We start from the raw sequence: 24,498 nt of genomic DNA, 5'->3' as shown, positions 1-24,498 counted from the left end.
AAAATATTTTCCATCTTATTTATTTATTTATTTTTCAGTAAGCTGACGTGGCACATATTCGTTGGTCGTCATCGAATCTTCGGCCTGATTGGGGAACCGCTACAAGACAAATGTACCCCAACATATTATCCAATAAATTGAAATTTGTAGGAATTAATTTATATTTAAGGAAACATGTTTCATTCATTTTTAAAAATTGATACGGATTTTTCGGACCCAAAATAAAAATAATCATATAACATTAATATATATATATATATATATATATATATATATATATATATATATTTAATTTTTAATAAATTTTTGCAATCATGTTTTAAAATAATAAAAATTAGTTCAAAACCGGTGGAAAGCCCATTGGAAAAGACCACGGATGGAGTGATTGAATAATTCATATAATAATAATAATAATAATGTTTTTTTTATTAGGAATAATATCATAAGAAATTAAATATAAAAGATCTTCATTAATTCTAAAAATTAATGTTAAATAATTATTTTTAAATAAAGTTTTATACCTTATAATATAATTATAATAGAGATAATGATAAGGCCGAGCCTATTTAAAAAAGAAAATGAAAAATCTTATCCATTTTTTATAATAAAAGAAAATATTTAATGAAATGTATATAAAATATTTGTGCTTTCCGCTGTTTTACTTCGAGAATCTCGAGGGGCCTAATCATAATTAGCTTTTTTTTTTTTAATTAATCAAATTGTCATGGTTCATAGTTGCAACCCACCCACCAACCCTAGGTTGAGTTAGGGGCTAACTATGGTTTAATTATTTAAATGAGGAATCTTAATAAATGATTTTTTTAGAAAAAGAGAAAAAAAAAAGTAGGAATTATCTTGAAAATATCTACAAGTAAACATAAATCAATTGGAAAAAGAAGACTTTTTAGCTCGATTGTCGAGGTCATTCATAAAGCCCAACTTGTTGCTCGATCACTTTATGTGCTAAAGTAGCTTTCCATGTAGATTCAAAATATCTCAATGTCAGATTCATCGGGACATGTTATTAGAAGAATGTTGATATTTATAAATCCTGCGAGTTGCTATTAAGAATCATGAAAGGATTTATCCCGAGCTTGCATAGGGTTAACTTCTAAGAAAGCACTTATTGATTACGGAGAATCGGTAACTTTTCAGGCATTATATGAAAGATCTTTTCTATGCGTATTGGATTGTACTCTTGTCACGATGGTCTAACGTTGTCCAGTCATTCATATCTTGTATTCAAAAGAAACATTAGAAGAGAAGACATGCCTCCAAAGCTCCTTAGACTACGTACACTTTCATTAAAGTTTATGTGTGTCGGGATCAGGATAATATCATTGAAGTGCTTCTAGCTGTAAAGTTGACCTTTGAAGCCAGCCTCACGTTACCTTCATCTCAAATATTGCTTCCTTTAGGGGGCAGGGAACAGTATGATGTCGTAGATCAACTTGAACGTGCGTGCTATTCCCCTCTCTCGGTATCCAAGGATCATCTCAAATTTGAACATTATGCATCATCTCAAAAGCTTTATGCTCCAAGTAATGTTTTTCCAAGCAAATGAAAGATTATATCCAATCGAAGCATGAAGGATGGCAAAGGAGCCTCCAACTTTGGGCGAGTGTAGAGAATTTGTATGTGCAATATCATGTGTTGGTGCGAATTTCATACCTTGGCGAGACGCTGATGTGATGCTTGAGCTCGACCCGACTAAGTTCGGGTATGGTGCTTGACCACGTCCACTTCGAAGCTTAAGTTAGTATAAAGTTTGAGATGAAGATGAGGCAAACAAAGAGTAAGACGTACCTGCTATCGGTATCCCATCATGCTCAGGGGTCCAGTCGAAAAACCACGGGTCCATTGTCCCTACCTCCGAGCCAATCGTCTCGAAAGGATAGGTAAAAGAAACATCAGTGTTCCCTAGTCCCCAACTTGACATATCCGAGCTAAACATTGTCGGGGAAAGAAGGAAGCAATCGAGAGGAGACCAACCTTAGTATGTCGGAGTTCGAAAACCACGTGCAAATGGGTTGGAATATACAACACGTCAAAGGCTAGATACTAGTAAGGTTAACTCCAATTCTCATAGAAGAGGTTCCTCCATATCGAGCCTCTAATTCAAATCTTTCACACTAAGTACTTCTTTTACAAAAATGAATCAAAATAAACGGGTAACTATAATCACATCATCTAAACATAGTATAGACACTGAATTTACATAATGAAATCTAAGACCGAATCCGTCGTCCCTGTATTAAAACAATCAAAGTTCAGCTAGCGACCACTCTTTAAAACGTCTGATTCAACGAAGGATGTTGAAGAAGAAGATGTTTTGATTTGTTTAAACGTTCGATGATTTGAGTTATCTCCGTTTATCTCACCCAAAATGTTCATAACTTGTTGCATTGTTGGCCTTGCACCAGCCTCAGGATGTGCACATAATAATCCCAAACAAACCATTCTCTCCATTTCATCAATCTCTTCTCCAACCTCTTCAACTTTCAATCTCTCATCAACAGCCACTACCAGCTCATTCCTCTCCATTACTCCTCTCACCCAATCTACCAACAATGGCTTCCCTTCTTCCATCGCTCTCCGCCCACAAACCACCTCCAAAACCAACACCCCGAACCCGAAAACGTCGCCTTGCATCGATACTCGTCCTGTTCGAACCACCTCCGGCGCCAAGTACCCAACAGTTCCCACCACTCGCTTTTTGTCTACCATTCTCTTGTTGGGTTGCATTCGAGCCAACCCGAAGTCTCCTAACCTTGCGTTCATGTCCTTGTCGAGTAGCACGTTGTTTGCTTTAACGTCACTATGTATAACCTTGTAATCCCAACCTTGATGCAGATATAGCAGCCCCGTCGCTACATCGCTCAAAACCTTCATCCTTTTCTCCCAACTCAGCGTCGTATTCTCATCACACTCGAACAACTTCTTGTCTAAACTTCCATTTTCCATGAATTCATACATTAAGATCAAGCTTCCCTTCTCTTTCTTACACCATCCTAAAAGTTTCACTAAATTTCTATGTTTTAATCGTCTGAGACTCGAAATCTCAGCCATAAACTCCCTCATTCCACACTCAGTTTCAACAGAGATTTTCTTCACAGCAACCTTTGATCTCCCTAATTCCCCTTTATAGACCATTCCATTACGCCCAAAGCCAACAACATTGGCCTCTGAGAACCCATCAGTTGCTGCATAAACATCATCATAAGCAAACCGATGAGGCCAATATTCCAACTCCCAATCTTCAATATCATCATCCATTGGTTTCTTTGTTCCCCTTCTTTTGATAATTACAAGAACATAGACCACAATACAACAGATGATCACAAGCCCAGAACCACCCACAATTATCCCCACAATGAAAGCTATTGAGTTAAAAATAGAGTCATTATGAGGAGCAAATGATGGCAAATTCGTTCTTACTAAAGCATCACCAATTGACAAATTAGAGGTACTAAAACTCCATGATAATATCTTATGGCTTTGAACTAATTGCCCTGTGGAGGCTGTAAATCCTACAAACATCTCATCCAAAAGCAATTCAGAGAAATTCACAGACAGAGATATCAATGGTTTTCTAGGCTTTCTCATTCCCAATTCAGCCATTGTAATATTAACCAAAGAGTTTAAGCATTCAATCCAAACCTGATAAATTTCTCCATTGTTGATCCTCAACTCCTTGAATTCTCCATGTTCATTCCAAACCCCTGCTGTAGATGAGGCAGTAGACTGAAGAGAATTCAAATCTACACCCACATGGTTATCATTCGAGTCGTTGAACTCTTGATTTTGGAAGGAATCGAACTCAACAGCGAAGACATGGTTATTAGGGTTACCATTAGTGGTGAAATTGAAAAGCCCCAAATTCTGAGCCGAGCTCGTGCCATTGATTCCAGTAGAAGGTGTGAAGAGAAAGGCGAATCCATGGCCGGGGAGATGATTTGGCTGTGGAGTGACGGAGAAGATGAAGGAAGTTGCAAAGGAAAAAGAAGAATCGGAGAAACGGATCGGGATTTTGGAAGGGTATAGAGCACGGCCGATGGTGAAAGTTGAATCCCTTGTGAGAATAAGAACAGATGAATCAACGGTGGCGTTGCCGAAGAGCAGAGTATTAGTGGAAGTGAAATTCGTGTTGAAGATGAACTCTGTAGCGGCGACTGAGATGGAAATGGAGATCAGAATCGAAATTACGGCGCAGAACAGAGTGATTGAAGAAGAAGACATGATTCCTGGAAGAAAAGAACGATTTGGAACGCAAATGGGAGAGATTGAGAGAGAGAGTTGAAGCAAAAGGACGAACGGCGATCGAGTCAACGAAAGCAGCCATGGGACGAGATTGTCAAACCAGCCATGAAGTCGATTGGTGGAACCAGGATTTTGGGTCATCGTTCAAGTAAGAAAGCCTATAGAGAGAAGCATTAGTTCATACGCTCTGTTTGGCTTGGCACGTTACATATAACTATCAGTGTCACAGTTTTTAAATGCGTCCGCTAGGGAGAAGTTTTCAAGCTCGATTGTTTCGTTCCCTCTCTAACCGATGTGGGATCTCACCATCCATTTTCCTTGAAAGCCCCACGTCTTTGATACCATTTATAACAGTCCAAGCTGAGTCCCAGTATCTTCGTAGCAACTTGACCTTGATTATAACGGGCGTTTTGACTTCGTGGGCTTATAAAACCTATAGTAAGAGACTAAAACGAACTTTTTTTTCTTTTTTTTTTAATGTCACAATAACACTCGTTTGAAGTACAAAAAAAGACATCAATGATACTATGATATCCCACATTGGTTGGGGAGGAGAACAAACTACCATTTAGAAGGGCGTGTAAACCTTCCCCTAGCAGACGTGTTTTAAAGCCTTGAGGGGAAGCCCGAGAGGGAAAAGCCCAAAGAGGACAATATTCACTAACGGTGGGTCTGGGTTATTACAAATGATATCAGAGCCAGACACCGGACGCTGGCCCCAAAAGGGGTGAATTTGGAGGCGGTCCCACATCGATTGGAGGAAGGAAAGAGTGCCAGCGAGGACGCTAGACCCCGAAGGGGGGTGGACTGTGATGTCCCACATTGGTTGGGGAGGAGAACAAACAACCATATGTTTTAAAGCCTTGAGGGGAAGCCCGAAACGAGAAAAACCATTTATAATGGTGTGGAAACCCGCCCCTAGCAAACATGTTTTAAAGCCTTGAGGGGAAGCCCAGAAGGAAAAAGCCCAAAGAGAACAATATCTGCTAGCGATGGATTTAGGCCGATCAAGAGCGAAACCACTCTTAGCATCCGAGTTGCCTTGGTGGGTAGGAGTTTTCTAAAAGCTCATACCTTTATTTTTCTCTTGTCTTGTTTTGTTTTTTCCCCTTATTTTTTATTTTTATTATTCCTCTATCTACTTTTTATTCTTTTTTCAATTTCTTTTCCAATTTTTATTCTTATTTTTGTTTTTTTTTTCTTTAATATGATTCTCCATTTTTATATTTGTGTTTCATATTGTTTCCCTTTATGATTTTTTAGTTCATTATTTTATTTTTATCTATAATAAATAAAAATAAATAAATGTATTATATTTTACGTTGTTGAGTGGTTTCTTAAGAAATGTAGGTTTATTTACCGAGAAACGAGAATTTGATTTTGACCTTAACACGACCATGTCTATTCGGAGAATCACGATGTTCTATCATTCCCAAGTTTTAGTCAAACTCATCCTCAATTTCTCTTTCCGACCCAAAGAAAAAAAACTTGGATTAGGAGATTAAAAAAAAACATCAAAATCTTCTTCTTTAACATGCTTATAATTATAATGATCGAACAAATATTCCCTTTAATGAAGAGCACCCTACAATTATTTTAAGATTCTTTTCTTGTTCTTATTAATGATTTTTTACGGGAATATATATAATCAGATGACTCAGATGACTCAACCCAAACCATAAACGTTAGGTGGGGTTAGATCTTTTTTTTCCTTTTTCAATCTGGGTCGGATTGAATTTTTAAAAGACCGAAAATTTAGGTCGATTGGCTCGTTGACACACCGACCAACTTGAAAATAGAGTTATAACCCAACCCAATCCAATCCAATCCGACCCACCAAACCAGACTATTACATAAAATTTTAATTATTAATCTAATGTGAGTTTAAAAAACCAGCAAAAGCTGAACGGATAGCCCAAACCAAACTGTCATTAAGGGGACGGGGCAGTCCCTTTGGGTTACTATGTTCATACGGTTCATTCATCCATTTATTGGCGCGTGGTGAACACGTTCGACCAGAAACCCTTTGGATTGGTCCACAGAGTCAGTTTGGCACACAGGTGAGGAGGTTCGCGTGAAGTTTCTTGAGCTTCTTTTGCTTCTTTGTTTAAGCTTCATCACTGGGCGAGCTGCTTTCTTAACGCCGAAAGAGGAAGGGAAAGGGAAACTCTCCATCAAAGGAGAAAGCTCTGAAAATCACAGAAGATTAACAGATTTGGAAACCGGGAATGGCAGACAATAAGGAAGAAGACCCAGAAACAATCGCTCCTCAATGGTACTCTTTGATTATGAGAGTGATGAGCAAAAGAAGAACATGGGTATGTCTTTTTGTTCTGGTTTATGCCCTTCTTTTGTCTTCTTCCTGGAATTTCCTTGTTTCAATACTCTCTTGGTACAAATCCCAAGTGGAAGTTTCTTCTTCTTCTTCCTCTTCTTTTGGGTGGCCTGCGATTTATGCTTCTCTGCTTCTTGGGGCAGTTTTTGGGGTTCTTTCCATGGTGGCTGCACTGGCTGTCATGGTGCCGGCCACCCTTGTAACTTGGATCACCATTGTTGTGCTGCTTTACTTCTTTGGGAAGCCTAAGAGGGCGTTGGTGGTGGAGGGGAGGAAGATTACTAAGGAGATTTTTGGGGTTGTGGCTAAGATTTTGTTGAAGGAAGGGAATTTGGTGGCTGCTGTTTGTGCTGTTTTGGGGTACTTTGCTTTGTTTAGGAAGAGTAATGAGAGTTAGAGGCTAATTTTGGTGGGATTGCGGGAGGATTTGGGGGTTTTGATCAAATGGGTATCTCAGATTTGTGGTGATTTTGGTGTTGTTTGTTCATACTTGTAGGTGAAGCGCAATGCCTGGTTTTAATGGTTTAGATCTTTCTTGTAACTTTAGGGTTTATGGGTTCATATGGATCATTGCTTTCTCTCCAGAAATGCTTCATAAACTTGGGATTTACAGATCTCTTTTCTTTGCTAATGGATGGAATACAGGGAGTTTATACTGATTCATGTAATGAAATGGTCGATTTTAGAACATGGGTTGTCTGGGATTTGTTCATAATGATATCACTCAACTGTTTGATTCAAAGATATGATGGTTCTGTTGTCATGGAGCAAACTTGGCTTGAAGAACAAGATAAGAACAGTTCTTTCTTTGTTTTGAAAGAAAATGATCTTCATTGAACTGTTTTGGAAGAACATGAACTTGTTTATCTGTCTTAGAACAGTTCTTTTCTTTGTTTTTGTAAAGAAATTCAGCTCAGAAAGGCTTACAAATATAGCTTGCTGATAGTCTGGGTTTGAACATGTTGATGTATCATTGCGGCATTCTATCAAACACCTTGTATGCAGAAAGTTGAGTTCTTCACAAAGGGTTCTCTCTCAATGTTCATCCCCGAAAGTTCTGATAATTTGTGTTTGTATTGGTGTTCTTCCTTCATCTTAGATTGAATGCTTAAGATCGACCTTAACAATGGCAGAATCCACATTCCATTTTCATATTTTCACAGTCAGAAACCAACATTACAGATCTTGGCCCAGTTTTGAAGAACAAAAACTGAAAAAGAAAAGCATTAGAAACTAATAGTCTATACTCAGATTCCGAAGTCAATTTGATCTACGCTTATTAGCTAATCTGGGAGAAGTTCTAGTGGCAGAAATTGAATCATTTTCCAGTTTTTTTCCACTACTCTTCCCCTTTGTACTTTGATCGTTAATCTCCTCAACAATCTTCATTACAGATTCATCGATCCCATTGACTTCCAAATTTCGATCCCTCGAACCTTTCAACTGGTTCTTCTTCCCCTCCACAGCGACTCGATCGAAATCATCTCCCAGCTTCTTCACCAATCTCCTCTTCACAACCCTAATTTCTTCCTTGTGCTCACCAACATCATCCTCCTCAGCGTCAAACAATGGCATCAATCGCCGTCTCTTAGTTGCAATTGGCACTGGCGGTGGTGATACTGATTTCGACTTCTTCGACCGGCGAACAGCATCGTCTCTGAGATCTGAGTCAGATCTCTCTGGCGTCTCTACTTTCTTCTTCTTAGCAATCTTCTCACGCTCAGTTCGAAGCTTGTTGATATTGCCTTCGATTCGACCCTGAAGTCTCAGGCGATTGAAGCTGAGACCTCCCATTGACCAGTGAGCCTCGTTCGCCCATGAGAGAAGCGGATCGAGGACCGGCGTGGGTGGATCGACACGCTCATCGTTGAACTTGACGTCGGTGTAGTAGCGGGGACGGGGGAGACTGCTGCCGTAGAACTTGCCGGGTCCGAGAGGAACAACCATGGCGGAGAATTGAATGAAAAATCAAGAGAAAAATTAGGGTAATTCAGAGGGATTTCAGAGAAAATCGAATTGGAAATGGATGATAATTGCAGAGATGTCTTAGGGTTTATATAAAGAGAAAGGGAAATGGCGGGAAGAGCTGATTTTGGCGCTAAGGTTGTGGCGCCAGTTTTTGGAATGCCTTTGCTTTGCTTTTGGCAACTTATTCACTGATTCAATGACTCAACAAAACATTATATTCAACAATAATATAAATTGGCATTTGTTTTTTTTAACCTTTTACTTGGGGTTTGTCGTAATAATTTTATTGTTGAATTATATAATTAAATAAATATTGAGGTTATTGAATTAGGGTTAGATTAGGCATTTTTTAATAATTTATTTGAAGACAGATTGAATTTGATAATTTATTTCAAGATATTAACCCTAAATTCTAAACCCTAAACCCTAAATCTAAATTTTAAACCCTAAACCCTAAATTAATCTAAATTCTAAACCCTAAACCCTAAATTAATTTAAATTCTAAACCCTAAACCCTAAATCTATTTTAAAGTGATTATATCGTGGTAGTTTCGTTAAATAATTTGTCTGTAATTTTTTTTCTTTAGAATTCTACTCTAACTGTAATGACCCATGCCCACCTAGCAGATATTGTCCTCTCTCGATTTTTCTTTTTGAGCTTCCTAGGGAGAGATTTCAAATATTACAAGGAATGATTCGTTCCCTTCTCCAACCAATGTGCAATTTCACAATCCATTCCTTGAGGGCCCAACATTCTCATTTGCTCACCGTCCAATGTCTAGTTATGATACGCTCAAGGCTGCTGACATATATTACTCGCTTTGGCTAAAACAAGCAATATCTATTAGCGTTGGACTTAGGTCATTACAAAGGGTATAAGAGCCAATCACCAATAGGTTGTAGAGGGGAATGACACGTTCTTCATAAGGGTGTGGAAACCTTTTCCTAACCAACACAGGCTAACAATAGACATAATCTAAGAGCATTTTAAAAGAGAATCATATTTGACGCGAGATAAATAAACGCAAGAAATTAATTGCTCAAATCATATTGCAGAGGTCCAAGTTGAATTATCTTAAAAATGTGTTCATATAATGCACGAAATGGACAACCACGAACCAAGCTTCTCGATGGAATAATTACGCACTTGAAGTCGCATTATTTAAAAGATTGGACAACAAAGTCCACTTCTTGATGGAAAGCGAATGAGATGCAAAACACAAGACTAATCACATTCACATTCTTACTGTTACGTTTAAAAGACATCCAATAACACACTAAATTACACTAATCGGAATCCTTTACATCCAATTCTGCACTCAACATATGATGGAGAAGAATGTCAACTTTGCGGCTACTAGTTTTTGTGCTGAAACAAACAAACCACAAAAATTTGTCATGTCAACTTTTCAAGACAACCGGAGAGGATAGATGCATAATGCATATTAAAGCTAGTTAATTTACGTACCCGACGAAACGTCGACGATCCTTTCTACTATCTGCGTCCTGAAACAGAAGAAAATATTTCGATTCATGAGCACAGTTGGTTGGAATTACATATTGTTTACTGGTACTAAATTCTCAAGTCCATTACTCTCCCCCAAAAAATTATAAACAGAAGGCAACTGAACAAACGGTATAACAATGTGGCGTAAAAAGTCCTCTAAATACAAAGAAAGTAAGAAAAGTCAGACGTTGTTCATAACAAGCAGTAAATTGCAAAAAGCTCAGCTACAGGCAACTTAAATCACGGGCATTGACGGTCATGCTTGTCCAGGACGTGTTGTTTGTGGCCGCATGTCCATGTCATGCCGAACCCTTTATTTAATTCCAAGTTGTGTTGCCTTACTAATGTATTTTATGTTTGTACGACTACTCGACGCAATCATGACTCGACTTGCCAACCTAAATCGCCTCAAAATGTACTATAGGGGGGTGTGACTAGTTGTCAACTCCTCCCCTGATTTTGTATAACCGTTTGGAGAAATCACTTCTAGGCTTGTTAGACCTGAATAGCCTCAAAATGTACTATAGGGGAATGCGACTAGTTATCAAATTCTCCCTGCCTGGAAAGTTATATGCTATATAAGCCGTTGTGTTGCCTTTAGCCTACAATTTTTCATTCTTACTTTCAAAACTCCCTTTCAAAAATCTCTCTGCCCCCTATTTTCTAAAACCTTCTTCTTAAACGTGGCCAGAGGCTTGAGCATATGTTGCCCCGCCGTAGGCGACGCGAATACAAATTGGCTTGACTCACTTGGTGTTGAGAGTGAGTGTCACACAATCGCAAAATTCGCTGCCAAGAAAAGTGCGATTGTGCACCATACAGTCTGTCGGTATCATGATAGTTATACTCAACTAGCAGAATTATAATGATTGGCAGTCACGTGGCATGACCAGATCATCAACAAGTTATTCTCGGATAGCAAAACAGAAATAAATTCTCATCCAGAGAAAAAGAGGACAGCGTACATCTCTAAATTCACATATTTAGACTTAATATATGTGTTTCACTGGCATACTTCTTTTTTCAATAATTGTAAGAATTAATATAAATCAATAATTTGCAGTAGTTTTACAATATCCATCCTTCTCAAGGATCAAAAGATACTGACCTGTTCCTGTTCTTCACCATTTTCTGAAGATTCAATATCCAATTCAGCAAAGAAAGCCTCCAAGACAAAAGCTACAACCTGAATCATATCACAATATTTTAAGTACTTTTAGTTTTAACTTCGCTATATAAAATACAATATGCTTACAAGCATGCATTCATCACAACAGAGGAAATTTTGGCAGTGGGTGCATTAAACCGTTGGTAAGTACCAAGTAAAGAAGGTAATTTTGAATTTCCTCATTATAGAAGAAAAGAAAAAGTAACATTGACAAGTAACACGAACCCTCAATTTATTTTCAGTTCAATATTAATATTTCTTTTTAACAATATCCTCCGTGTTGAGGATTGTAGAGAGGGAGTCCCACATTGGCTAACTTAAGGAAGAATCATGGGTTTATAAGTAAGGAATACATCTCTATTGATATGAGGCATTTTGAGGAAACCAAAAGTAAAGCCATCAGAGCTTATGCTCAAAGTGGACAATATCATATCATTGTGGAGAGTCGTGATTCCTAACAATCTACTCATTCAGTATTTTATAAAGGTATTTTTAAGGTTCCCCTTATGATATATTGATGAACGGAAGAAGAACTTTGCTCTCAGGAAGAACCTTTCCCTAAGGCAACACGGACACTCCAAGCTGATTAGAGGGCAGGTAATCTCTCCTCTCCCTCACAAGCAAGCAACTAGACAAAAAGCATAAAGAAAAATAAAGCTGGCCTTCCCCCTCACACAACTTCTCCGAACATTCCTCAGTTGGTCGGTCCCCCATATCGACATACCTAACGTCCAACTAACTTGTCGATGGTGTAATCCCTTTCTTATCCCATCTCTCATAACAAACAGTAATTGGGGGCATAATAGTATTGTGTCAACTAAGAAAACAATCTAGCATGTAATGCCTGGTGTAATCAGATTCCATTTATTCATTATGCAGCATTTCTCAACCAGGAAGTCCATTTATTTGAAGGCCATCATCATAGTAAAGATGTAAACGACGAGGTAAAGTCGTTGTATAAAAATGCGAAAGCAAACTTACCAAATTCAAGAGCAGCAAAACGGTTATTAGGTAGAAACTGATGAAATAAACGTGGCTCCAAATACTTCCTGTTAACTCCTTGTAGCTCTAGGAAGACAAATATTAAATTCAGTAACAAATTCCAGAAATGGTAAAGAAAAGTTATAGTAATGAGGGAAAATTAAAATAATTACTTGAAACACAAGAATGAGGCATACAGTGAAATCCAACTTATGAGGCCAGAGTACATATAAGCAATACTTCGTAGCCACATGGATAATCTTATTAGCATAGAGTAGCTAATATAATCATGTAGGCAGAAAATAATACAGGAATCTTAAAAGCCAAAGAAATTAGGACAAGGATAATGAAACTAGAATAGATGGAAGTTTATAGCATCTGATTTTTATTTAGGAAAAAGTTACTATGATATTACATTACCCTTCTCTCATCAGAATTTTTGTACCATGATTGAGCTTAATTTCTTTTAGTTTTTCTTTTCATTCGTATTAAATCGAATACCAAAATCACTCGGGCATTCAATGTGAGATCCCACATCGGATGGAGAGGGGAACGAAACATTCCTTATAAAAGTGTGGAAACCTCTCCCTAACAGACACGTTTTAAAACCTTGAGGGGAAGCCCGAAAGGGAAAGCCCAAAGAGGACAATATCTGCTAGCGGTGGGTTTGGGCTGTTAGAAATAGTATCAGGGCTAGACACCAGACGGTGTGCCAATGAGGACTTTGGGCCCCAAGGGGGGTGGATTGTGAGATCCCACATCGGTTGGAGAGGAGAACGAAACATTCCTTATAAAGGTGTGGAAACCTTTCCCTAGCAGATGCGTTTTAAAACTTTGAGGGGAAGCCCGAAAGGGAAAACACAACGAGATTAATGTTCAGAGAAATAACAAATGAAATTTGATAGCCATGCTAATCATCTAACAATTTCTATTTTCACTTCTAGATGGCACATAACCTACTCCAAAAGAGAACACCACAGACATATCGCTTTAGGTTGAGGAGTAGAAGCACAAAGAAAAGGGAACTGATAATAAAAGAAGGTACCTGCATCCAGTCTTGCCAGTTTCCCATAACTAGCAAATTGAACAGTGTCACCATGCCATTAGGATAGTCGTTGAAATTGAAAAGTAGGTAGCTGATTCAGTCAAGGAAGTTCTAAACAGAAAAAGTCCTTCACAAGGACAAACTAGAAAAAAAATTAAACTGGTTTTCAATAAATTTTCTAAGCATGTTCCTGCAGCCACAATGACAATGAATTCCTACTTAAAACCCTACAAAAATGGGAATCCAGTACCAAGGTCTTCAGAAGTATGACTAGCCAAAATAAAAAAAATAATAATAAAAATAAACATCTTAGGATACTCATCATCATCCAGATCAGTCTTAGACAAAGCAGGATTTCCAGCGTTAACAAGTCCTCCAAAGACCTAAAAAATGATTTGAGATAAAAAGCGAGGATATTAGTGAAGATAAAGTAAAAGGAGGAAAGATACGTAACCACATGATATTACAATGACAGGAAAAATATACACTGCAAATTGTTCAAAATCTAAACAATTTGAACTATTAACCAACATAAAAAAGATATAATTACAAGAAAACAAAATCATTCCTGAGAACTAATTGTAAATCATTTACAAGTAAAAAATATAATCATACAAATCTGGTAACATGATACAAAACTTAGGATTAAAGGTTATAATCATCAAAACTAACAAGGACCTACATTAGTCAGTTTATATGTTGCAACAAGATGCAATTTAAAACAAACGGAAAAGGCTAATTGTGTATCGCATAAGATTTATATCATTCTTCTATTATCATTAATAGTTCATATAGATTAACATATTTTACCTGCACACCAAGAGTGCAATAAAGACAGAGGACACAGAAAATAGTTCCTAGATATGGCATCAAGCTAGGGATGAGAGTTAAAAAGGTAGCAAGAAATGCTCGATATTGCCGGACATGCATTAGGAGCCTTATCAGGCGTAACATTCTTGCTATCAGAAGGTAGCGAATCCTGTTATCAAAGAAAAGGAAAAACCATGAATGTTTATTATAGTGAGATTAGAAAAGAACTACATACTATACTTGATTTGGAGCCATCAATTTTTTCACTCATTCCGTAAGGAAATTAGACAGCAAGATAATATATGTACGGAAAAATAGATAAGATTTTGGTTGAAATAGGATGGACAAAATTACTCTTACCATTCTCCATTTGAAAGAAAAGTTAGTCCACTAGGTGCCACAAAAGTCATGGTTTCTCCAATCACTGTCAAAATAAAAGTAAAACAAAAATGATCCATAATAAAGTATTAGCAGAAAGAAGAATTAAAAATTCGACCGCCCCCCATCCCTCTCTCACGCGCACATGAAGGTTTACAGTACTTGCCTATAATCCATGTGACAAGGAAATCAAACTGATTTTGGCCATCTCTCCAATAATTCATAAATCCAAACGCGTAGATTTTTAGAGCCATTTCAACCACATATATCCAACCTGTAGGCAGAAAATAAGAAATAAAGTTGCCCAAAATAAGAAAATATACCATAGTAATAATCACTCACATAAATGCTTTTACATCAAATGCCATACTTATGGTGACACTAGAAAGGGGAAGAATGCCTCCAAATCAAACTACTCAAGAAAAGAATTTGCAACGCAATGAACTGATATTTATAACAGACAACTAAGATAATTTTTTGTGGTTTATTTGGAAGGAAAGAAAATAATATATCCCTTATCAAAACCTTACCAAATACAAACTCGAGTTCTTGCCATGCTTTCTGTCCAACATTGTTTTCTATATCGAGCTGAAACATTTATACCAGAAGTTAAATACCTTGTAAGCTGCAATAAATCTTTATTGAACCAAAAATTAGACGTAAAAAATAATTAATTGAATGGAGCTGCTATTGCTTATTTCGATAGATTTGTATCAGAATCCAAAAATTAATTGCATAAATAAAGAAAGCTGAAGTTGGAAGTCAATTTATATAATTTAGACAAAACCTGTTAATCAAATCCTCCATTGTAAAAGAGCAACGTAAATTACAAGGGATAATAAATTCTATGTTTGGAAGATTAAAAAAAAGTGTCATTCATCATATCATGCCAAGAGAAGTTAATTACACAAATAAAATTATTATTTAAGCTTCAGACTTACTGTTGTTTCAATAATAACAGCAACCAGGTTCAGTATGAGGATAAAGGATATAGCATATCCAAATGAGGGGCTCCGCACAAATGCTTTCAACTTTTTTGAAGAAACTGAATCGTAGATCGAAGGATACGCTTCAAACACTGAAGGCTGCACTCATAATAGTTCAGATAAGAAAATTAGGCCCTTATTCCTTCTGTTCACTCTTCAGTAGTTTCTTAAGATTCTTGGGTAAAACTATAAAGACTTACAATGTCCTCCTTCTGAAACTTCAAGGCTATAGCATTGCAAAGATCAGCAAACTCATTCATATTGATCTACATATGAGAAAGGAGTCCAAATAGAATTGAGGAAAAGAAAGAAAATTCATTATAATTCAAAATTATGTTACTCTATGCATGGCTGAAGATATAATCGATCAGTATGTTTATCACAATTACAAACTGAATTTGCAATCAAAACTCAGGAATTAACCATTATTAGGGAACCTTTTTGTAAGCTCCTTTCAGGGCAGGGGTTTGCTATAATTAAAACTTATTGTTCTCAATGGTCTTCCTCATTTTTTGTATTTAACTTCGGTAAATTATCCTTTTGGTCCCTACATTTTTATTCATTGGTCACTTTGATCCGACAGTTTTTAAAACATGCACTTTTAGTCCCTAAATTTTGTAAACTAGATATAAAAGGCCCCTCTTCCAACAAGACCGTTGAGCTCAACAAAATGCCAATGAACTTTTTGTTTGGATAGTTATGTTAGTAGTGGGACCTTTTAAACCTATTTCACAAAACTCGTGGATGTTTCAAAATCTTTTTCACCATATGAACTAAATCATAACAAACTTTAAATTACAAGAACTAAATTGTTACATACTAAAGTTTAGAGGCCAAATTGTGAAAAAATGAAAGCATGAGGACTAAATTGTGACAAAATAAAGTATACGGACCAAATTATGATTCCCACAAGAGTTCAAAGACCAAAAGTATTTTTTAACCAAAATTTAAATTGCATTCAAGGTTCTGCACCAAAACATTTTCACAAATTCAAGTAAATAATGTGGCTTAAAGTTATAACTATCATTCCCATGAAAGTACCAAACTAAATCGTTACAAACTTATTGCTTCAAAGAAAGTTCATAGGCCAAAAGCTGTTTTTTAACCAAAATTTGGAACGCATTTAAGGTCCAGTGCCAACACATTTTCACAAATTCAAGTAACTAATGTGGCTTAAAATTATAACTACCGTCTTCATCTAATGCTAGCTAGGTTATAACTTCAGTCAAGAACAAGAATTCTAACAATTCACGTTTTAAACAGACTTGAGGAACTAATGTACCTTAAAATCACGACTGTCATCCAGCTCATCAAATATTAACTCATAATCATCCCTTGATATCTTCGGCAAAGTCCTGAGGACAAATGTAACAATCTTAATAATGTAAGACTAATCAGCAAGCTATAACAAAAACTAAGATGTCTCCTAAACCAAGCAAACTTCAAATTGAAATTTTCACTTTTCCAGTAATCGTGGTGGACAGAAATTTTTTTTTAAAAAAAAAAAAAAAAAAAAAAATCCATCAAAGTTACTGTCACTTAGTCATCAATTCCAGGAGGAGGAATTACGAAAGGATGAGGTAGTCACTTCAGCATCACTTACCATTCTAGCTCCTCAAGGGTCCATATTTTTTTCTTTTACTGACTTTATCTTTATGAAATTAAATCATTTATAAAGTGAACTATGACATCAAATTAAAAGATAGAGCACTTAATAAAGTGAACTATGACATCAAATTAAAAGATAGAGCACTTAATAAAGTGAACTATGACATTAGATCACCATTTTGTCAGTTAAGTTTAATATTTTTTGGTAACGGACTTGGGATAAAATGCAATCGATGAGGGTAGCATTGAAACTAATAAAATATTAGGGGCCAAATTGAAAAAACACCTAAACACTGGGGATTAAACATATATTTAGACTGTAAAGATAAAACTCTGTACTTTATGCCTTTGTATTCAGAGACTAATTCCATGTAGAAACTTCGAAAATAAGATGTTACCCCCAATTCTCAGCAGGTATGATCGTGAAATGTGATCGTATAAAGAAAGAATAAAAATTTCAGCAGGTTTTAGATCATTAAATGAAAACAAAAACCAACAGAAGAATTATAAAAAAAAAATAATAATAATAATAAAAAATAATAATAAATCACTATGAAGTATTATTAGTTTTTCATCAGGCACTTTTGTAAGTATTCCTGACTTTGCTGTAACAACTTCAGAAACAAGCAAGCTAAACCTATAGAGAGATAGATAAGGTATAAAACCTGTATCTGTTAAGTTCTTCAAGAAGTATAAGGCACTGCTGTTTATTGATAAACCCAACGTTCTGCAAAGACATGAGAAGGTAAGCAACATGAAGAATCTTCATCATGAAACTTATGAAGAAAACATGATATTGGAAAGTAACGGGGACCATATTTACCACGTTATTATAGTTCCTTACTAAATTTGATTTTTTTTTTTCACTCCCCTTTTTGTTGCCATCTTTTAAGCATTAGTCTCTTTCATTTCTTCAAGGAAAAGCTTTGTTTCTTGTTAAAAAAAAAAAAACTACGAATAATAATAGCTATGTTCACTTGCTCAAAACTGATACTCTCATTTAACAGTCATTTATATGTAGTTACGAGCTCGACGTATCTCAATCCAGCTTATTAAAAACAGTCGTTCTTTATCTTAATGTATATATTTTTTATGTTTAATAGAAAATTTACTAAGAGAAACTTTCTAGATTAGAATGAATTTCTAGTACACAAACAAGAAGAAAGCAGGAAGATAAAAACTAAACAACTGGAACAAAATTAATAGGATCTATGTGACACCCCGTTAAACCATTGGAAATGCGAACTAGATGGAAGGTGGCCACCATACTTACATCAGTATCCATAAGACTAAATGCTTTGGCCAATATACTTTTCCTCAAGCGGTCCATCTCAGAAATTTGTTTAGCCAGCTAGATAAAAAAATAAGAAAAACGTGAGTCCTTGGGCCTTATAAAAAAGTTAAAATTATAAAAATGCCACTTAACTTTAGAGAATGTTTCATTTTTACCTTTTAACGAAGAAAACTCTTCAAGTGTATTGTTTGGAACACATTTCAAAGTTCAAAGATAAAAATGAAACGTTTCAAAATTTATGAGCATAATTGAAACCTACTCCAAAGTTCAAGGGTATTTGATATAATTTAACCTATTTATAAATAAAGTAAGCAAATCAATATTTGTTGGTGAACTATGGATGAAGCATCTGGGGAGAGAGAAGAAAAAACAGCCTATGGATGAAGCAATAAACGGGCAGACAAAAAGAATACTAAAGCCATAGATAACTGCTTGAACTGGGAGTGCATGGTGAAATAGCATTTACCTGACTCTTAAAGCTATCGTATACAACAGCAAGAATCAAGTTTGTAACGAAATAAACTCCCAACAGCACGTAAAGAACAAAAAAGAGGCAATACCAACGAGATGCCCTGTAAAAGACAATATAAGTCAATGTAATGCTTACTATAGAATGTTGGAGCAACGTTTTTTAAGATACATTGTTCAATTAATAACTTCAACAATCATTGATATAATTCTTCTGCATTTGGTAGCAATAATGACAATGATACTTCATACCACACGAAAATTAATCATGTAACCTCCAGAATATGATTCAACATCTCAAGGTCATGAATTCTATCAAAATCAAGTAATTCTGTCTCTAGAACAAGTATGGTAAACTTGTGGTCTTGCGCGATTTTAGGGATCAAATTGAATGTTCAAATGATTAGATACCACTCGAATATCACAAACTTTATGACCAAAAACCCAGATCTCAAGTCTTAATGGGCTTCCCGGACCAAAACATGCTTTAGTAGTATATGCTCCATCAACGTTCTCCTCCCAACCAGTACAAAATGCAGGAATGGGATAGTGATTAAAAAGAGAGAATAATTTTCCATTACACAAGATCTCAACACAAAACTAGGATATCCTTCCACAAAGCTCTTTTTAGTGCCTGCTTGCTGCCTCGCAGAACATATTATCCTAAACTTGTATCTTGGATTATATAGCAGTATGACAAGTTAATAACCATTTTCAAAATTTACAATCTTGAAAAGAGCTTATCAATACACTTTGAAGGGAATGAGGAAGAAAAAGAATACTGGTCAAACAAGTAGATATATATATATATATATATATATATATATATATATATATACACACATATATATATATATGTATATGTATATCAATAAAAGCCCTGAACAGTGTATCATTCTAAATTACCCACTTACTTGTAGGCAGGTATCCAAACATTTGGATTATTAGATGTTGTGAACAAAATAAACATTTGATATAATGTGGCTCCAAAAGAAGTAAATAATAATTTCCCCTGCTGTGTATCCTCAAAAATAACGTATGCCAACCAGCTGGAAAACAGAAGAAACAAAAACCATAGAGCCTGCAAGAAAAGTGGCAATAAAGTAGTAAGAGTTGGTAATAATAATTAACATAATACAATGTTAGATTCACAGTTCTTAACATTTTGAGTAAAAGAGAAATAAAAGATGTCATGTAGGTATATCTACAGAAACAGAATATTTATTATGCCAAATTTATCTACGAACCAAAACATTCAAGTATGTGCCAAGCATTCCAGCTAGAATGATGATGCTCTCCCGTAGATGCCTAAGAACCAAATGAAATGGGTAAATTTGTTGTTCAAAAGTAAATAACTATACCATAAATAGGATCAACTCCCACCAATAAGAAACAAGTATCAAACATCAAAGGAAGAGGTAAGTCCACGTCAGATAGATACTACATCTGAATTTTCATCAGCAATTAATAAAGATAAAATATTAGAACCCAATCAAAACTAAAATTTTTCCCATTAATACATATTCTCAAGCCTACAGAGAGTAATTTTGATGGTCATTTCAAATATCAAGAGATCAAACAACTACAAAAATTAATATTACACAGAAATTTTATCTTTAAATGAAATGTATGAAACTCCTTTCTTTTCAATCTCCTCAGCACATCCGACACTATTAAGTGCTTATTTACACCTTGTATAATTACCTGGCAATTAATATGAACTAACCAGTCCATGTTAACACACTAAAAACAGCTATCCTGAAACAATCAATTGTCAGAAGTACATGTAAACTCGTTTCTAGGAACTAAATTACTTGTTGATATAAGAGTAGATGCAATAAATTCCCTTGAATTGGATGCTACTAATATCTTCAAGTACATACAATGAAGTCAAATAAAAAAACAAGCAAAATAAGAATCCTGTCAAGAAATACCTGATATTCATGATGAAAAAGACAACTCTAATATATGGTGCAACTCTGAATGGAAGATAATCAAAGGCCACTGGCGACAAATATAGGGTATAAATGAGAAAATCGGCCACCAAAATAATTAAGCATATGACCTGGAGAACGAGGAAGATTTAGAATTAATTTCTTAAAAAGCACAACATCATAGCCACGAGAACCCTAAGCACAACATCATAGCCACGAGAACCCTAAGCACAACATCATAGCCACGAGAACCCAATAGAGTAGTGGCAGTTCATAATGACTTGCATTTAGAAAAGAAATAAAGATACTGTATTTCTTCTATATTCAAACCAATACAAGGTCTTCTTACACAGAAGAACGATCATCTACCATTAAGGAAAGAATATTACAAATATAAATAATAAATATAGACCCATAAAACAAACCTAACAATGCAAAAGAATAAAGGAAATCCAACGATAATAAAATATGATAAACCACCATTTCATCTTTTCAGCAATGTAATTCTGAATGTTAAGTTCAATTTCAGCCTATCTAAATAATTCAGTTAAGGCAATAAATGTTACATTTCTGATCAATCATTTTAGTCACTTCACAAACTTTTTGTCTTTTCTAAAAGACATTCATCTATGCATAATTGCCAAGCTCAAGTTCGATTCGCGTATAAGAAGACAATAATTTATGGGAACACTTTTGAGATTAGACATTAAGGGCATAAGGAAGTTGTCTGCACGCTCAAATTACTCGGAACATTGAAAATTGAATGTTTTCCAACAACCAAGTATCAAGCCTTCCAGTTCAGTTAAATTACTTTGAGGATATCTATCAAACAAAAGAGACATTGAGCGAGTACCTTCAACTGGTTCAAGGGATTTTTCCAATAAAGCTGGGCTCCTTCAAACGAAATTGGGAAAAAAGTGTGTATCATGAGTATTATGAGAGTCACAGCCTGCATATTGAAAGTATAAATTCGATGAAACAGAAAGTGAGTAAAGTGAAAAAGTGGGAGATTAAGAAGACTGAAAAACTGCACAAGATTGCTTTCTCTATGCATGGTGGTTCTTAGAGATATAGATAATCTGAAAAATTAACATCTATCATCACCTGAAGAAGCTTTACACATTGAACTGTTTCTGAATATTGATTGAGCAAACCAAGAAATTTCATTCCCGTTCAATTAAAACATGAAACTTTAAAAATAAAAAATTAAAAAAAAAACTCAACATAATGGCTTTTGCTTGTAATGGAATTGAATATCACTTAGCTACTTATAGTATCGAAGGTCCTCTAAAAATATAACATTTTCAATGAGTGAGGTTCCGCCAACAGTAGAGCTTAACATTAAAAGCATCTGGTTGACGAGCAAAGTAAACAGCATGAAGAATTTTTCTACACATTTATATTTGCTATTATAAAGCAGCACCTCATTCTTCTCCAATATCATAATTTAGTTTTTTCTTCGGCTTATGTGCAGTAGCTTTCATAGATATAACTCATAGTGGCAATTGCAAGGACGTGTAGGTACTGAAACTACTGAGAGAATGCAGTAATGTAATTCTACCACCACCTATCCCTACAAAACCATAACATGAGGAAGTCTAATTCGATTGGAGTAAAAGTAAGAAGATTAAAGAGATAATAATATCTTAGTTTATTTAGATTATTCTTACCTCATATATAAGAGATTCAACAGCTGTTAAGTAAGGCAACTGCCCAAGAAAGAAATACTCTCTGTCGTTACAAGAATGCGTATCGTGTTTGGAGCACCACAAGGGTTTCTGCAGATGTTTATGTATGTTAAAAAATGAATGAAAACTTCTTTTCACATCTGAAAGCAAAAGGAATGTTAAAAAAAAAAATGGAAGAACAAACCTCAAAGAAATTTAGGACTATCAGCGCAAAGAAATTTACAGACCAAATCAAATCAAATTTAATAAAAATGAAGTAGAGCTTTGCAGCACTCTGAAAGTTCGACTGATCAAGGATTTTCTCGGGTATACCAACGCCATCTTCAGCCTGCAAAATTCATTCTCCATCAGCAGTGACCAAAATGTTCTGTCGGCCAAGGTTCAAAGTAAGACTATATCATTTTTTCCATCTCTGAAGGAATCCTTGTTTCATAGATAAAGTTAATGGTTAGCAGTAATAGTGAGCTTAATTAATAAATATTTCACACAAAATTGTACCGTTTCAAAGCATAAAAACAGAGATGAGAACAAACACTAACAAATAAGAAGAACAGAGTCAGGGAAACTGTAAATGTAGGGGCAACATTTTAGAGAAACATTCATTTTGCTCTTTCCATTCTAGCATTTATCAGTCCTCGAAGAAATATAGTGAATTAATGAGTTGAAGGAATGCATATGTAGCCAAAAGCAGAAGATCTATTTCGGAGAAATCCTGGCATGTTTGACAAGAAAAATAAGTAGACAATATACCTTCTGTTAAACTAATGAAATATAGAGATGCCAAATAGAAATTATACTCAGTTTTTCGAATAACGAAAAGTAAGACCATCGATTCTCAGAGAGAAAAGTTCATAACGGGAATTGGAAACAGGATTGGAGCTCAGAGGGAGGGAGAGAGCATATCAAGGAATGCCGACTTTAAAAACATTTTAAGCTGGAAAACAGGAAAACAAATCTTCAAAGAAAAACTACGTTCAGTTCCAAAACAATCTCACCACTAAACCACTCCAGCACCAAGATCATAACGAAAATCACTCTGAACTAACTTCCAGGACACTGAGTCAAAATTCACAAAACCATATCTCAAAAGGAGAAGCTCAAGACTCAGATTCCATGAACCAAATGTCAAAACAATCCAAAACAGATCCCAATCCATCACACTTCAAATAGCCAGCTATAGTCAAATTAACGAATCAAGGTTCACATTGTTCACTCAAAAGACAAAAACCAGAGCACATTTCAACGCCAGTGAAAGAAAAAAAAAAATAACACGAGCGAGAATCAAATATGGCAAAAGAGTCTAACCAGATCCACAAGTGCAGCAGCTCTTTGGTACGCAGAGCCATAAGCGATGGCGTCAGAGCGGCGTTTGAACTTCACATGAGGAATCTGACGTCGGGAGCTGGAGCTGCTGCTACTTTCTACACCGAGCAGAGATTCATCCATATTCTTCGAGGCACGTCGAAGACTTCACAACGAACTGACTGATCTCAGAGGGAAGAAAAGCGAGGCAAATTGGGAGTTGATCGGGGAGCTTCAAGTTGGCATTATTATATTAGAAACAAATTGGCTCCACTGAACTAGACATCGTTGAAACTTGGAATTTACGGGATTGCCATCCTACTGGAATGATGGTGACATGGCAGGACAGGGTGGCATGCCACGTGTAATTGTGGATTGGGGACTGTTTAACTATGTAAGATATTTTGCTTTTCTTTTGATGGACAACTCAACCAATCATATCATAAGCTTTGACCTTTAAACTAAATGACTCACTTATGAACGATAGTTCTTAATTTAAATATAGTTCAACTAACATGTTCGATTTTTTAATTCTTTGTTTTACATTTTAGAATAAAAAAAATGATAGTTCGACAAAAATATGATGTGAAAGGCGTAAGGCGATTTGTAGTTCGAGTTCACTTCTAGTATATACTGTTTACTTTGGTTCGTTACGTATCGTCATTAATCTCAGGCGATTTGCAGTTCGAGTTCACTTCTAGTAGATACTGTCTACTTTGGCTCGTTACGTATCGTCATTAATCTCACAGTTTTAAAACGTGTTTAC

At 35.7% G+C, this 24,498-nt stretch overlaps 4 protein-coding genes across 6 annotated transcripts; 1 reads left to right on the top strand and 3 right to left on the bottom strand.

Annotated features, from left to right (window-relative positions):
• Nucleotides 1–1,207: 1,207 nt before the first annotated feature.
• On the bottom strand, nt 1,208–4,416 carry LOC111794047 (probable L-type lectin-domain containing receptor kinase VII.2). Of its 2 annotated transcripts, none has more exons than XM_023676161.1 (2): nt 1,807–4,416; nt 1,208–1,742 (listed from the first exon to the last, which is right to left on the bottom strand). In XM_023676161.1, the coding sequence occupies exon 1, from the start codon at nt 4,399–4,401 to the stop codon at nt 2,275–2,277; it is 2,127 nt and encodes a 708-aa protein (XP_023531929.1). In that variant the 5' UTR covers nt 4,402–4,416; the 3' UTR covers nt 1,208–1,742; nt 1,807–2,274. The 2 variants fall into 2 exon arrangements, with proteins under 2 accessions (XP_023531929.1, XP_023531928.1); XM_023676160.1 differs by having other exon boundaries at nt 1,208–1,885; nt 1,993–4,416.
• Nucleotides 4,417–6,298: 1,882 nt separating this feature from the next.
• On the top strand, nt 6,299–7,339 carry LOC111794046. Of its 2 annotated transcripts, XM_023676159.1 has the most exons (2): nt 6,491–6,578; nt 6,739–7,339. In XM_023676159.1, the coding sequence occupies exons 1-2, from the start codon at nt 6,533–6,535 to the stop codon at nt 6,990–6,992; spliced, it is 300 nt and encodes a 99-aa protein (XP_023531927.1). In that variant the 5' UTR covers nt 6,491–6,532; the 3' UTR covers nt 6,993–7,339. The 2 variants fall into 2 exon arrangements, with proteins under 2 accessions (XP_023531926.1, XP_023531927.1); XM_023676158.1 differs by having other exon boundaries at nt 6,299–7,339.
• Nucleotides 7,340–7,855: 516 nt separating this feature from the next.
• On the bottom strand, nt 7,856–8,542 carry LOC111792943. The gene has a single exon (XM_023674575.1). The coding sequence runs from the start codon at nt 8,540–8,542 to the stop codon at nt 7,856–7,858; it is 687 nt and encodes a 228-aa protein (XP_023530343.1).
• A 1,091-nt stretch (nt 8,543–9,633) lies between these two features.
• Nucleotides 9,634–23,979, bottom strand: LOC111794045 (two pore calcium channel protein 1A-like). The gene is made up of 23 exons (XM_023676157.1): nt 23,736–23,979; nt 22,615–22,758; nt 22,413–22,520; nt 21,596–21,691; nt 20,743–20,873; nt 20,056–20,116; nt 19,723–19,889; nt 18,807–18,912; nt 18,320–18,397; nt 17,712–17,773; nt 16,721–16,793; nt 15,639–15,704; nt 15,394–15,537; nt 14,983–15,040; nt 14,619–14,726; nt 14,435–14,498; nt 14,075–14,243; nt 13,583–13,647; nt 13,265–13,355; nt 12,220–12,306; nt 11,179–11,256; nt 10,032–10,069; nt 9,634–9,932 (listed from the first exon to the last, which is right to left on the bottom strand). Exons 1-23 carry the CDS (start codon nt 23,874–23,876, stop codon nt 9,851–9,853), a joined length of 2,217 nt encoding a protein of 738 aa, XP_023531925.1. The 5' UTR covers nt 23,877–23,979; the 3' UTR covers nt 9,634–9,850.
• Nucleotides 23,980–24,498: the final 519 nt, after the last annotated feature.

Source organism: Cucurbita pepo, chromosome LG04, assembly GCF_002806865.2.
Source record: "Cucurbita pepo subsp. pepo cultivar mu-cu-16 chromosome LG04, ASM280686v2, whole genome shotgun sequence".
Lineage (NCBI taxonomy): Eukaryota > Viridiplantae > Streptophyta > Magnoliopsida > Cucurbitales > Cucurbitaceae > Cucurbita > Cucurbita pepo.
Note: the sequence above shows the minus strand (reverse complement) of the source record. Positions and strands in the feature narration are given on the sequence as shown.

Coding starts and splice junctions, on each gene's coding strand:
- LOC111794047 (XM_023676161.1), bottom strand. CDS start 4,401: ATGACCCAAAATCCTGGTTCCACCAATCGACTTCATGGCTGGTTTGAC.
- LOC111794046 (XM_023676158.1), top strand. CDS start 6,489: ATGGCAGACAATAAGGAAGAAGACCCAGAAACAATCGCTCCTCAATGG.
- LOC111792943 (XM_023674575.1), bottom strand. CDS start 8,542: ATGGTTGTTCCTCTCGGACCCGGCAAGTTCTACGGCAGCAGTCTCCCC.
- LOC111794045 (XM_023676157.1), bottom strand. CDS start 23,876: ATGGATGAATCTCTGCTCGGTGTAGAAAGTAGCAGCAGCTCCAGCTCC. Junction 17,774..18,319: donor TTAGTCTTATGGATACTGAT/GTAAGTATGGTG, acceptor ATGTCTTTGCAG/AACGTTGGGTTTATCAATAA. Junction 16,794..17,711: donor GAAGAACTTAACAGATACAG/GTTTTATACCTT, acceptor ATTTGTCCTCAG/GACTTTGCCGAAGATATCAA.